Source organism: Crocodylus porosus, unplaced genomic scaffold, assembly GCF_001723895.1.
Source record: "Crocodylus porosus isolate Cpor-Errol unplaced genomic scaffold, CroPor_comp1, whole genome shotgun sequence".
NCBI classification, from domain to species: domain Eukaryota; kingdom Metazoa; phylum Chordata; order Crocodylia; family Crocodylidae; genus Crocodylus; species Crocodylus porosus.
Window position 1 is genome coordinate 10,247,775 of NW_017728928.1, and position 12,496 is coordinate 10,260,270.

A 12,496-nucleotide genomic window follows, 5' to 3' on the forward strand; every position below is an offset into this window, starting at 1 on the left:
CCAAAGATGTCAAAAATCCCTGTGCAGTGGCAGAATACAGCACTTAGACTCCATTCTTCACAAGGCTGGGGTCTCTCGAGGTTCCCTGCTCCAGAGTTAGGTCCCATTTGCTATTCAATGTGGCAGTTCAAAGTCAGGCGAGATGAAAATTCCCACAAAAGATGGTCCTGAAACAATAAGCAATTCCACACCACACGCACCGGGGGAGACTAAACAGTCCTTCGGCCAGTTGAAAACGACTACTTCTTGCTCTGCAACCGGCTATCTCCTTAATGCCACCAGGACTCCCTGTAGAGCTTGAAAAGCTATTTTGAAGCCTAGTGTAGCCCAGTTAATTCCTACAGAATTGCCTTTAATACCATTCAAAGCTTAGCTAAACCCCTGGAATCTGGTTCAATTAAACAGCACCCAAACCTGTAGCTACTTTGGATTTACACAGCAGTTATCAGTTCATTTGCTGGATTACCATTTACCTAAAAGGACTTCCCACGTTACTTTAATTCCTGCTCCCAAGATCGCAGAACCTACAAGAGATGTCACAAATAGTCTGGAGCTGCATGAGAGAGGACTAAGGTTGCAATGTTATCTCCTCCCAGCATGGACCTAACAGTTAGATCAGCTGCTGGGAGTCGACAGGCAAAATGAAGTACAGAGATGCAGAGCCTTTGTTCTGTGCCTAGACCCAAACGCCTTTAGCATCGAGTGTCTAGTTAGTTAGTTTGTTTTTTATATATATATATACACATATATATATATATACACACACATATATATATATATAAAAATATTTTCATTGTCTCTGTTCTCGCTGTTTTGGTCGCTATTGCTGTAAGATGAATAATATGAGAATATAGTTCCTCAGCCTAGGACTTATGACCTTAACATGTAGTGGGCATCTGCCAGGGGGAAGACCAGCCTGACTACCCACCTTACTTAATAATGGAAAGATCTGATTAGATCTGCAGGCTAAATGGAAGTGGGTATTTTGGAAGGCCTTTGTCTAGAAGAGGTCAAAGACTATTATACCCTAGGGGAGAGGTTCCCAAACTTTTTCTTATTGAGCACCCCCTTCCAGACCCACCAGCTACCCAGGTACCCCTGCCAGGATACATTTTATATCTGAACTCCTTAAATGCCAATTATTATTATAATGAAAATTAAATCTGCCATTACATCATTTCTCCTGTATAGGCCTCCAGAAATGTCTTGCATACCCCCAGGGGTATGCATACCACACTTGGGGAACCCCAGGCTAGAGGATAGTTTGAATATCAGTAAGGAACTGGAAGTGTTCATACTTCAGGTGAGCGGCCTAGCCAAGAATAGCAAATCAGAAGTCAGAAAGCCAGATTTGATCACAATGGCGCGTCTGACCTTAAAAGCCACAAACCTATGATAAAGAATGGCTCAGGACAGGGACTGTACCTTCTGTGCGTTACACTAGCCCTACATTGCATTATGCTGTGTACAATGCCATGATCCTCCTGGGGTCCCTAGGTGCTACTGCCGCTTCAGCACAAATAAACAATAGCAGCTGCTGAATGGGATTCAGATCCTACTGTCTCCACCAATGTAGAAAAGGTCACGTATTAATTAGATGCTGAATCTGGAAAGCCTGATCTCTGTCTCTAGGGTTTTTTCTATGGCACCTGTCAATCAGAGCAGCAGCTGAATACCACGCCGCGGTTACAGACAGCACTCAGTGCGCCTGAAATGGCAACTTTTTGTCACAGCCTCCTTTGTTCCCGCTATGCCTCTGGGCAGGAGTTTTTGGCTGTGTTTGGGAATAGGGAATATTTATGAAATGCTGGGGTTTCTTTTAAGGTGACATCATCTCATCTTGCACAGGTTGAGAGTCGAGCAGGGTCAAGGTTACCAGCAGTCCTGGGTGGCAGGGCTGAATGCACTTTCCGGCCAGAAGGTGCTAATGGATGGCCATGTAGGACTTGCTTGATGCATAAGCACTCAGTCTTGTTGAAGGGACAGATGGGATAAATCGCCCTCCTTTGTTCGGCAGTTTGAATTGTTGAGGTTCCCTCGTATGCACCCGAGAGCCGATACCAGGCTCAGCTCCAAAGACCTTGTGGTTCCCAGAAGACCAGCTCTGAGCTGGAGGGGTTTTCCAGATATAAAAGCTCAGGGGGCAATGGCCGGAGGAGAAAACAGTGAAGAAACTGAGAGATTTGAGCAAAACCTAATAAGAGAGTGAAAAAAAAAGAGAGCTGCTTCTGGGGGAAGGGTATATGCATCTTGCAAGAGCCAGCTGCTCACATGCAGCCTGTGACCACTTTGGTTCAACAAAGGGAACCCTCAGGGTGCGCCAACATCAGCCCCCAGGGCTCTTGGGGAAGGATGCACTCATGCGTGAGCCAAGTGGGAAGTGCGGCAGCAAAGCTGCATTGGAGGGCAGTCCACACAGCAGCAACCCAGACCACCAGACGAAGGTATCAGGAGTGGCTCCCTGGAGATGCCCCAGAACCGTTTCACTGTCTCGTTCCCAGGTTTAGGATGTGCACGCAGCAGCAGGCAGGTGGGGTATGTGAAAGCATGTCACTCCCACAAAATGCTAGAGGTGTGGCATAGCTGCGGCCTTGGGATCTACATCCATCAGTCGCTCACCTCGATACGCTAACTGTCCTACTATAGCTGGCTTCTGGGGTGATGTGCCCCTAGCATCCCGCTCATCCTCATCTGTCCCCCAGGCACTGATCTTCTGCTTTTCAGACAATCTCAACTTGCACCGGCTCACCCTGACCTCCATGTAGAGGGGTCTCACATTTACATTACACTTCCATAATCTGGGCAATTACAATTCCTTGCACTACATCAGGATCAGAGGGCAACATTCCCACCAGATGCACAAGTCTCCTTAACAGAGAATGACTGCACAGGTGCCCACTTTAGTGCCATAGGTTTATTAAATTGAAGAACCGGTACTGTATTAAACTCATTTCCCTGCTGATTTAAAAAAAAAAAAAGAAAAGGAAAAAAAAAAAGGCCCCTGCCTCTGAGTCGTGAGCTTTCTCGTGAAAGAACAAGCATGACGATTCTTGTGAAACCCACAATGTGATTCAGTAGCAGAGCAGCTGGCAGTTTTCTTGGGGCCAAGGTGACATGCCACTGAAGTCGATGACCCCACTTCCACTGGCCTTGATGCAACAACAACGACTCTGACCTCCCGGCAGATGCCTACAGCTCTCAGTTGCAGTGGCAGAGGCAGTGGCAGTGCCAGGGGAGGGCCTTTTCTGTACTTACATGCTGAAGTTCTCTGGGAGGAAACAGCGGTTCCTGAGCAGCCCTGCCCATAGCTGGACTCCCACGATACCGAAGATAAAGAAGACAAAGAAACAGAGGAGGAGGACATTCCCCAGCATGGGCAGCGTGTCCAAGAGAAGGGTCACCAGGATGCGCATACCTGAGGCAAAGAAGAAAAGTTGAGTTAAAAGTTCCTTATTCATCCTGTTGTAGCTAACCCCCTCCCTACACTCGGTCCTTGCCAAACCATCCATCAACCCACTCATTGCTGAGCTGCCTTCATTAACCTCCCAATCGCCTTTTCCTCCAGCGTCCTTCTCATCCTCAAGTGACTTCCCCCCATCTGCTGCTCTCTCATTTACCTCTACATTTCTGATGAGGGCCGTGGGACTTCCCCCTTTCAGACCTACCTTCCACTTGGCAGCCTGAGCTCCCATAATCACCGTGACACTTGATCTACAAACCATCTGCATACTTCATAACCACCCCCCGCTGCTTTCCCGAACTCCTCCTTGCTTCCTAAAGCTCCTCACTCCCAAATATTCAGCTCAGACTTGACGCCGCCAACATTGTGCAAGCTGAACTCCAGCACCAATGCCAAAGCTTTGGCGGTGGCAAAGCCCTCCACTCAGCTGGCGGAGCCGGTCCACCTCTGCTGAATGGCACGTGGCTTCTGCAGCCGCCCAGCAGGCAGTGATGGTGCATCTAGACGCCGGCCAAGCCATCGCGCTGGCCGCCACGGGCCACGCAATGGCTGGGGTTATTCCAGAGCGCCCCTTGCACGCTCACAGCTCAGGTGTCGAGTGGAGCTACACAACTACCTGAGCCATGTGGTAGCTAGGGAGACCTTTCCTTGGACAGCCTCTTTTAAAATCCCCTTCTCTCCCAAATTCCCCTCGTCTTCTCTACATCCATTTGCCTCCTTAAAATACAGGACTTTCCATGGCAGATAATTCATATAAGCTCAGGAACGTTCAGTTCTGTAACAAAGACAAATTGATGGTGACTCCAACTTGACATTTACACACAAAAAATGATTTCGCCCGACATGTCTGTAATATTCTGCTCATCTCCTTCTCTCTCTTTCTATCTCCCTCTGCCTCTCACACTGGCTCTCTTGCTTACATTGATTTTTATTTAAAGAAACCTTTACTGTTGCTTCCTCTACCATGGCACCTCAACAAGACTTTTTTCATTGTTATCTGACGTTGTCACCTCCTGTCCAAAGGATCTTCCCTCCTCCCCTCCGCTTTTGGAGAAATGAGGAAATAACCACCATACGCATCTTCTAATTAACTGAGGTGACCTACTCTGGTTCATGCATTTATCATTTTGCAGAACTCTCTCTCTCCCCCCTCCCCCCTTCCCCCCCTATGTTTCTATCCATTGTAGTTATGCTGCACAGGAGATGAGATAAATTACCCAGGATTTGCAAATACATTAAGTGAATTACATCCACAGTTAGACAGCAGAAGATAAATTCAGCCATCCATCAGTTCTGCGGGGGGGGGGGGAAATTACAAACAGGATTCTGAAGCTGCTGTAATGATTCAAACAGCAGCAGCAACAGAAAACCAGATTAAATTTAATAGACAGGATCAGAAAAATAAATAGAGCCCAGGAATTTCCAGCACTGATAGACAGAGCGGGAGCTGATTACTTCTCATCAAGGCAACAGGATGGTTCAACAAGCTGGACGTTCTGACTTGCATTTAATTTGGCTAATAATGTTGAATTGGATACACTGGCGTACACATACAGACAAACAGATTTTCTAATGCAGCAGTGCCTGCGTTTAACACACCCATCATCCTTCCAGTTCCTGAGTGAGGTTAAACTTATTACTCGTCTGTCCTGGAGTTTTAGACTAAGGCTCATCCCCACAATCTCTGAGTGCTTCAGATGTAAAATTGATAGCAATGCATGAGGTCCTTAATGGATGTCACTGAATCCCTGGCACCTCTCCCCATTTAAAAATAAGTTTTTAGCATTATTCCGTTTTGCTGGGGGTTGGGAAATAGAAGGGTTGTTCACATTAGGAGCATAATTTATGGTGGAAAAAAATACTCTCCCCATAAGGGAAGGCATTCCAATATTTACCAAAAATAACAGGGATGTGGCGAAGGCATTGTTTCACCTAGCTCTCTGGAAGGCACAAATTATAGATTCTCAACGGGCAGGTCATGGCCACACTGCCTTTCGTACGTGGCCAGGAAAGGAAGAGACCCAATGAGGAAACGGCTGAAAATTGCTCATTTATATTAGTAGAGCCTAATCCAGATATGCTCATGGAGTGACTGAGGGCTCATTTCCATGAGCAGATCTGCTGGCAGAACAGTCCTTGGATGTCACCTGGAAAGTGGCAAAGGCTAAACCAAAGAAAAGGGGTATGTGCAGATGTCACATTTAGCTCAACCTGACTAGAGTGAGATTGATCCAATGCCCATTTGTGCAGATGTTGTGGGGTTTAAACTGAGCTAAAAATGGTGGGCCTGATCTAAGTTAGGTCACCTGAGCAATTCGTTCCATCCCCAAAAAGGGAGAGGGGGGCAGTCAGCTAAGAAAGTGAGTGAGCTTGGAAAAGATGCAGCTAGTCTCTTGCTGCCTTTGGGATTAAATGATTTGCTCCAAAGCTGGCTAGATGGATGGAGTGTTTTTTAAAGCGGGGCGAAGCCCTCTATAAACAGCAGAAGACAAGAGCAGCTGTACGAGCTGACCCACTCCAGAGAAGTAGATGAACATTTTAAGTGCAAGGTGAGAAAAAGATTGTACTTGCTCTCTCAGGCCTGGAGTTCCTGAAATAATGAGCCAGAATGGACTTTAAAACTTAGATCGGGAATGGGTTAGCCCAATTTATCGAACACCTATACACATCTGGAGCCTGTCCCTGGGGCCGGGAAAGCCCAGCCAGTAGCCCCAGACTATGGTCTTCCAAACCCTCCTGGCTCTGACTGGGCTCTTTTTAGTCCCCACCGCAACCTACTTACCCCCAGATGGAGAATGCTTCCCATGGACTCAGCAGCCACTCCTGATCCTACCAACGTTGTCCACCCCCCAGACCTGCCACCCCCCTCTTCTACCCCAAATTACTTTAAACAGAGTTCCCCAAGCAGCTCCCAGCACCGGCAAATGCCTGCACATACCACTCCTGAGCTACGATCACGCAGTTTAAAGGAAACCACGTAATCATAGACCGGATCCAGCAAACGTCTGCATGTATTTCTCTGGAGCAAAAGCACCCGCACAGAGGATGGTAGAGTTTTGCCATGCTTGAGAAACTTAGAAAGAGACACGGCAAAACAGTACCGCGTGGCTGAAGATGCGTTTCGCAGCGTACCTCTGGGTGACCAGCAACATACAGGTATGACAAGTCTTCCCCGCCCATGAGCTACCATGCCCCTGACTCGCACACATCCTGTCAGCCACAGCACTCAGCCAGTAGCTCCCCAGTCATCACAAGCCGCTTTCCCGAAACTTCATCAATTTGCAACATAACTCAGAGCAGAACTCTTCGCTCCATCCCCAAAAAGGGAGAGGGGGGCAGTCAGCTAAGAAAGTGAATGAGCTTGGAAAAGATGCAGCTAGTCTCTTGCTGCCTTTGGGATTAAATGATTTGCTCCAAAGCTGGCTAGATGGATGGAGTGTTTTTTAAAAGCGGGGTGAAGCCCTCTATAAACAGCAGAAGACAAGAGCAGCTGTAAGAGCTGACCCACTCCAGAGAAGCAGATGAACATTTTAAGTGCAAGGTGAGAAAAAGATTGTACTTGCTCTCTCAGGCCTGGAGTTCCTGAAATAATGAGCCAGAATGGACTTTAAAAGAAAGACAGAAATCAGATCCAACTTACTAGGGACTCTGTTAATGGCTCTCAGTGGCCGCAGTACTCGGACTGTCCGAACAGCCGAGAAACTAACGTTCTGCAAGTCCAGGGAGTACTCCAGCATGCTGCAGGAAACACAAACATGGAAGCACGTCAAAGACCGGCAGGAGAAAATTTAGACGATCAAACATCATAAATCAAACATTAGGTGCAGATTGCCCACAGAGACACTTTCGACTCAGTCTTTCCCATCAGGAACATTTTCTGGAGAAATTAAGGAGGGGTTATTTGCATATTAGAATAAAGCCACTGAGAGGGAATATTTCATGCGCACACATACATAGCCACTTTCTCTTTCTTTCTCATTTTAGTTACTTCCTTGTCGAGGCTCCAGGTGAGACGCTTCCCAAAGATTATTCTACCATCCAGGAGGGGAATGGCTATAGAAAGGTTTGTTGGTAACATCATAACGCAGACACTGTAACCAATCCACGGCCACTTCACATTTCATGCCTGTCACTGTGCTGCGCAGTACAACCGACTCCGAATATTAGGGATGAACCTCGCACAGTTCTGGCTGCACCAGTTTATGCGGTCTACTCCTTGAATGAGGAGAGAATGGCCTACGGTCTAGCAGAGAGCCGGGTTATTTTAAGTCCGTCCAGTGGAGGGCAACAGAGTATGTGCACACGAACACATGCACACGGACACACATGCACGCTTAAATTAACAATACGCGTCTATGATATTTTCTTATCATCAGTATACTGGACAAACGCTGACTAGCTAACCTCATAATACTCCTCCCAGGTATCCAATAATGTATTATCCCCATCTAACAGTGGAGGACACTGGGGCACAGAAGACCTAAGTGACTTTGTCCCAGGCTATAAAGCATACAAGCAGTTCACTCATTTTTTGTCAAATGTACCAGCATTTCGTTGTCGTCTATGGTGCAGATCATATAAATTATCTGGTGGGACCCATGGCAAGCATGCTTCCCCCATAGGGCCCACGGAGGGAGACTAGGTGACGTGTTCGCGGTCACAAAAGATGTCAGTGGTAGGGCAGGACCGCCCAGATCCCGCACTACCACTTTTACTACTGGACCATCCTTCCTCCCCACTGTAAGAGGTAGAGATGGCCCTTAATCATCCTGCTATGCCATCTTGTCTCTGATCCATCGGATCATAGGAAAGAGCTAGAAACGACCCCACAAGGTCTAGTTCAGTTCCCTGCCCAAGGCAGGATCATCCGTGACCGAACAAGCCCAGCTAAGTGTCTGTCTAGCCTGCTCTTGAAAACTGCCAAGCATGGAGATGGCACAATTTCTCCGCCTAGCCTGTTCCAATGCTTGACCACTCTCACAGTCAGAAAGGTCCTCCTAATCTCTAGCCTAAATTTCCTCTGCTGCAGCTTGAGATCATTGCTCATAACATCTCATAGACACTACACCACTTGTTTCCATTGGTTATGGAGGGAGTAGCAAGGCCACTAACGGGGCTGTGTCCTGCTTTTTAACCCACCTGAAGAAGAACTCTGCCAGCAAAGACTTTTTTTTTTTAAAGGACACTCTCCAGCCAACCCAAGCTGCACACTGAGTACGGGGCTCAAAAGGAGTCCAGGAACCTGCTATAAAAGGCACCGAATACTGTTGAGGAATTTATCAAGCTCTACCTCAAGCCTTGCTAGGCGGTCTGACCTATTCCTCCTATGGAGAGCCTGGCAGCTCACTCCTTTGAAAGTTAGAAACCCTTTAACTTTGAACCTTACTTTATTCACAGCCAGTTTTTCCACATTTGCTCGTGTACAACTTTGTCCTAAGTAGCTCATCTACATGTTCTCTTTCCCAGGTGCCCCTGCTGTACTTATAGAAAATGGCTTTATCTCCCCTCCACCTTCTACTTGGCTAAGAAAGCTAAACTCTTTCAGTCTCCTCACATAACATAGGTCCTCTGTTCCTCTGATGGTCCTTGCAGCCCTCCTTTGCACCTGTTCCAGTCTGAATAATTTTTTGTTGAACATTCACGGGACTTGACCCCCATATTCCTGATTACAACCTGCAGCCCATTTACCGCTGAGGGTGTAGGCGGCGTAGATAAAATAGACACCAGAAGAGCTGGATTTTGCTGATGACATATAGCTCTTAAGTGGCAGAGCAAAAAAATGCACAACACAGACTGAAAAACTGTCCGGCAAAGCAAAAGAAAGGTGGGGTTAATACTCAATTAAGAGAAGAACTGATCTAAAAGTAGAACCTCCCTCAGCAATTCCCACATCAAGTATTACTTAAGAACCTAAAGAATGCAAGAGGTGAATCAATTCATTTCAATTCATAGCAGGAATGTGCATGGTAGCGGAGATGTCCAGAAGCAAATGGCATCATATGCTGAAAAGGTGGTGGCCACTTTTTTCTGTTTAAAGCAAGATTTGGTCACTGAAAATCTACAGACTAAGGATCAAAGTCTGAATCTTCAATGCACTGGTTATTTCTATCATAACAAGTGGATGCAAAAGCACAGAAGGTGCAGACAAACCACCGAATGATTTTGAAAGTGCATGCCTTAGAAATAGGAGGTATGAAATGGAATTAATTTGTATCACATGCTGAGACTCTTTTGAGTGTTCAAAAGCCCCTTATCTCTCAAGTCACCTAGAAAAGAATGTGGAAACATTTGGGATGTGGGTTAAGAAAGCAGAAGGATCATTTGCCATCGCAGGGGTCCTACTGGGCTGTTGACAGGATATGCAAAAGGGCTGACTGAAAGAATCTGTCTGCCAAGGGCTATTCCAGGAGGGGAAATGTCTGTGATCTTGGACCAGAGAGGACATGCAAAGAGCAGGGAGGGCGAAGGCCTGCTTGGGCACAGCCTGAAAGCACAGGCAAGATTTGGAATAGGGACCTTTTGTTTGAAACATTAGCATGTGGCTAAATAGCACAACTGTCCCTCTACAACAACTCTTTCAGAAAATCAGAACAGGGAAGACTCCGCTCTAGAAGAGGATCGCTGGGCCAAATGGTCTAGACCCAACCAGCCAGTCTTTACGCCCCAGGCATTTATGCCAAAAAATGCCTTGCACAAGTAGTCCCAAGTCCCCTTCTTTTAATCCTTCACGCGCCGCTATACTTTGCCCTGCTTTTCCTTCTCCTCTTTGTCTCCGCGGCTAGCAAGCAAACTGGCTTCAAAAAAGCAAAAATATGGAACCAGGGGGAGACCAAAGAAGTCAGAGTGAGTTTTAAAATATTAAAATAGTGCGTAAAGAGACATCAGAGCCGTTGGGTTTGTGTTGACTGGAGTTTTAAGAACAACTATTGCATATGCATTACTGCTTCGGGGGACAGATAAAAAAGAAGTGGAGGAGGGGGAGGACCAGATGCCCACATTATTGATAAAATAGCTACCATCATCACAGCATTTTGCTTCAGAAGCTCCGGGCACTGGCTTCCACCGATGAAAAGACTCGACTGTCGGATGGCAGCCCCAAGAGTGTCTCAGAAGCAAGGAGGTTGGGTTACATCAAGGGGTGCTGCTGCTGTTACAGCTGCAGAGCTGTGTTGGCAGAGACCCCTACCAGTCCATAGCAGCAGCAAAAGAGGTTTCCCTGCTGGCTTAGCTACACCACCGCCCCACACAGAGGAAGAGGCCTTCTTCTCGCAGCATAGTGGTGTCCATTGGCTCAGGAGGGGAGGGGAGGGAGAGCGGGGGGTTTGCTGGCCCAGCAACGTGAGCTTGAGAGCATGATCTTTTCACAGATTTTCACAGCTAGGCAAGCACAAATTTGTCACGTGGACCAGATCGAGGATTACAGATCTAAACAAGCACTCTTGGGGTTTGGGGCACGCAGAGAGTGTTTTGTCACTCCTGAGCTTGCAGAATACAGCTGCATTGCCCAAACCTGGGCAAGACGCACGTACACAGTTCAGGGTGCACGACCTTCCCAGGGAGAGTGCAAGTTATCCTACAGTTGTCTGTGCCTCTGTCACCTCCAGATGCAATTATGGCCCCTCAGGGCAAACCCAAGACGTGTAATGGTAGGTTGACTTGCAGTCTAGCACTGGCGATGTGTAGGGCGTGCACGCAGGTGTATGTGCACCCCCTGAGATCGGCCGTGCACTCCCTGGAGGTGCCAGCCATGAAACTGGAAGTGCACTTCTGGCTCGGCAACTGGCCACTGGGGGGATCCCCCCAGTTGGCGATAGGCTGGTGGGGGACCCCCTCCCACTGTTGGCGATCTGGTGCCACCCCCAGACTCAGGAGGCACAATCGCCCATGGCTACTAGGCATCTGCATCCTTTCTTGAGCTCCCAACAGGATGTTGGCCCCTGGTAAGCAAGGGTGACAGAGCTGGAACTCGAGCTGTGAATGTGGTTGTCATCAGAGCTGTTTCCTTTAGTAAAGTGCCTCCTGGTTAAGAAAGCACCATGATTCTATACCGAAGTCATCATGCTGAGGCCACATGGTGACTAAAGCTAATGTAAGGTGAGGATGCAGCTGCTGACATACTGATGTCTCACAGATAGCACAGTAGTCCTCTATTCTGCACATGGAACTTGGCATGGAAATGTACTGCATGATGTTCATTTTAACTAAGAAATCCTCCAAGGCTAGGAACAGACGTTACACATAAACCGGTTTAAGTGATCAGAAATTGGTTCAGAAATATAAGTTCAGTGCACATAAACCAGCATGGCTGAAAATGGTTTAAGATACACCTGGTTGAATGTAGTATCAGATTTAACTGATTTGGGTCAAACTGGTTTATGCAATGTCTGTCCAAGACCTCTTCCTTGTTTAAGCCAAACCAGAGGGCCCCCCCCCCCCCAGCATCCCAGACGTTTTGCACACCTGGGCTGGGCTGTCTGATTCAGAGGACAGTGTTGGCTCCTCCTCTCTACTCCCTAGCCAGAGCTCTGGCAGAGACTGCAGGCCTACCAAGGTCTGTTTCCCCTGGACCCCCACCCCCTGCTGCTCAAGCAAGGATTCCCCCCTCCCATCTTCCATAGCATGGGCCCCAGCCCCATGGACCCTAGGCATGTGGCATGCTAGCTAATGCTGAGAGGTGTCTGTGTGTTAGTGGCTCCAATTTCACTGGGCCAGGCAGACAGAACAGTATGTGCTTAGGGCTTTTTGGAGCTAATCAACAGGTCAGCTGTTAATGTCCCTCCTTTCCTTCCTTGGAAAAAGCTGTTTAAGAAGAGCTTGAACTAATGAGAGAGGCTTTTTGTTTTGTTAATGGGCTGATAAATGCTGTGTTATCAGCTCCCTGCTGGCTCCCTCACCTGTGATGTTTGCAGACACTATAAAGAAGCAGGGAGAGGGAGATTGAAAAGCTCCGTATCATCAACAGATCCATGCACTGCACCCCATCCCCCTTTCCCTCAGAGTGCCAGCCTGGGGGTGGGGTCTGGCAGCATTCCTGCC

General features: G+C 47.7%; 1 protein-coding gene across 1 annotated transcript in view; it reads right to left on the minus strand.

Moving 5' to 3' along the window:
• Positions 1 to 12,496, minus strand: part of CACNA1G (calcium voltage-gated channel subunit alpha1 G) — a 230,784-nt gene that overhangs the window by 204,333 nt on the left and 13,955 nt on the right. Inside the window, exons 3-4 of the mRNA XM_019542480.1 lie at positions 7,101 to 7,198; positions 3,256 to 3,415 (exon numbers count right to left, since the gene is read on the minus strand). Coding sequence (XP_019398025.1) covers positions 3,256 to 3,415; positions 7,101 to 7,198 — 258 coding nt within the window. The remainder of the gene's footprint in view (positions 1 to 3,255; positions 3,416 to 7,100; positions 7,199 to 12,496) is intronic.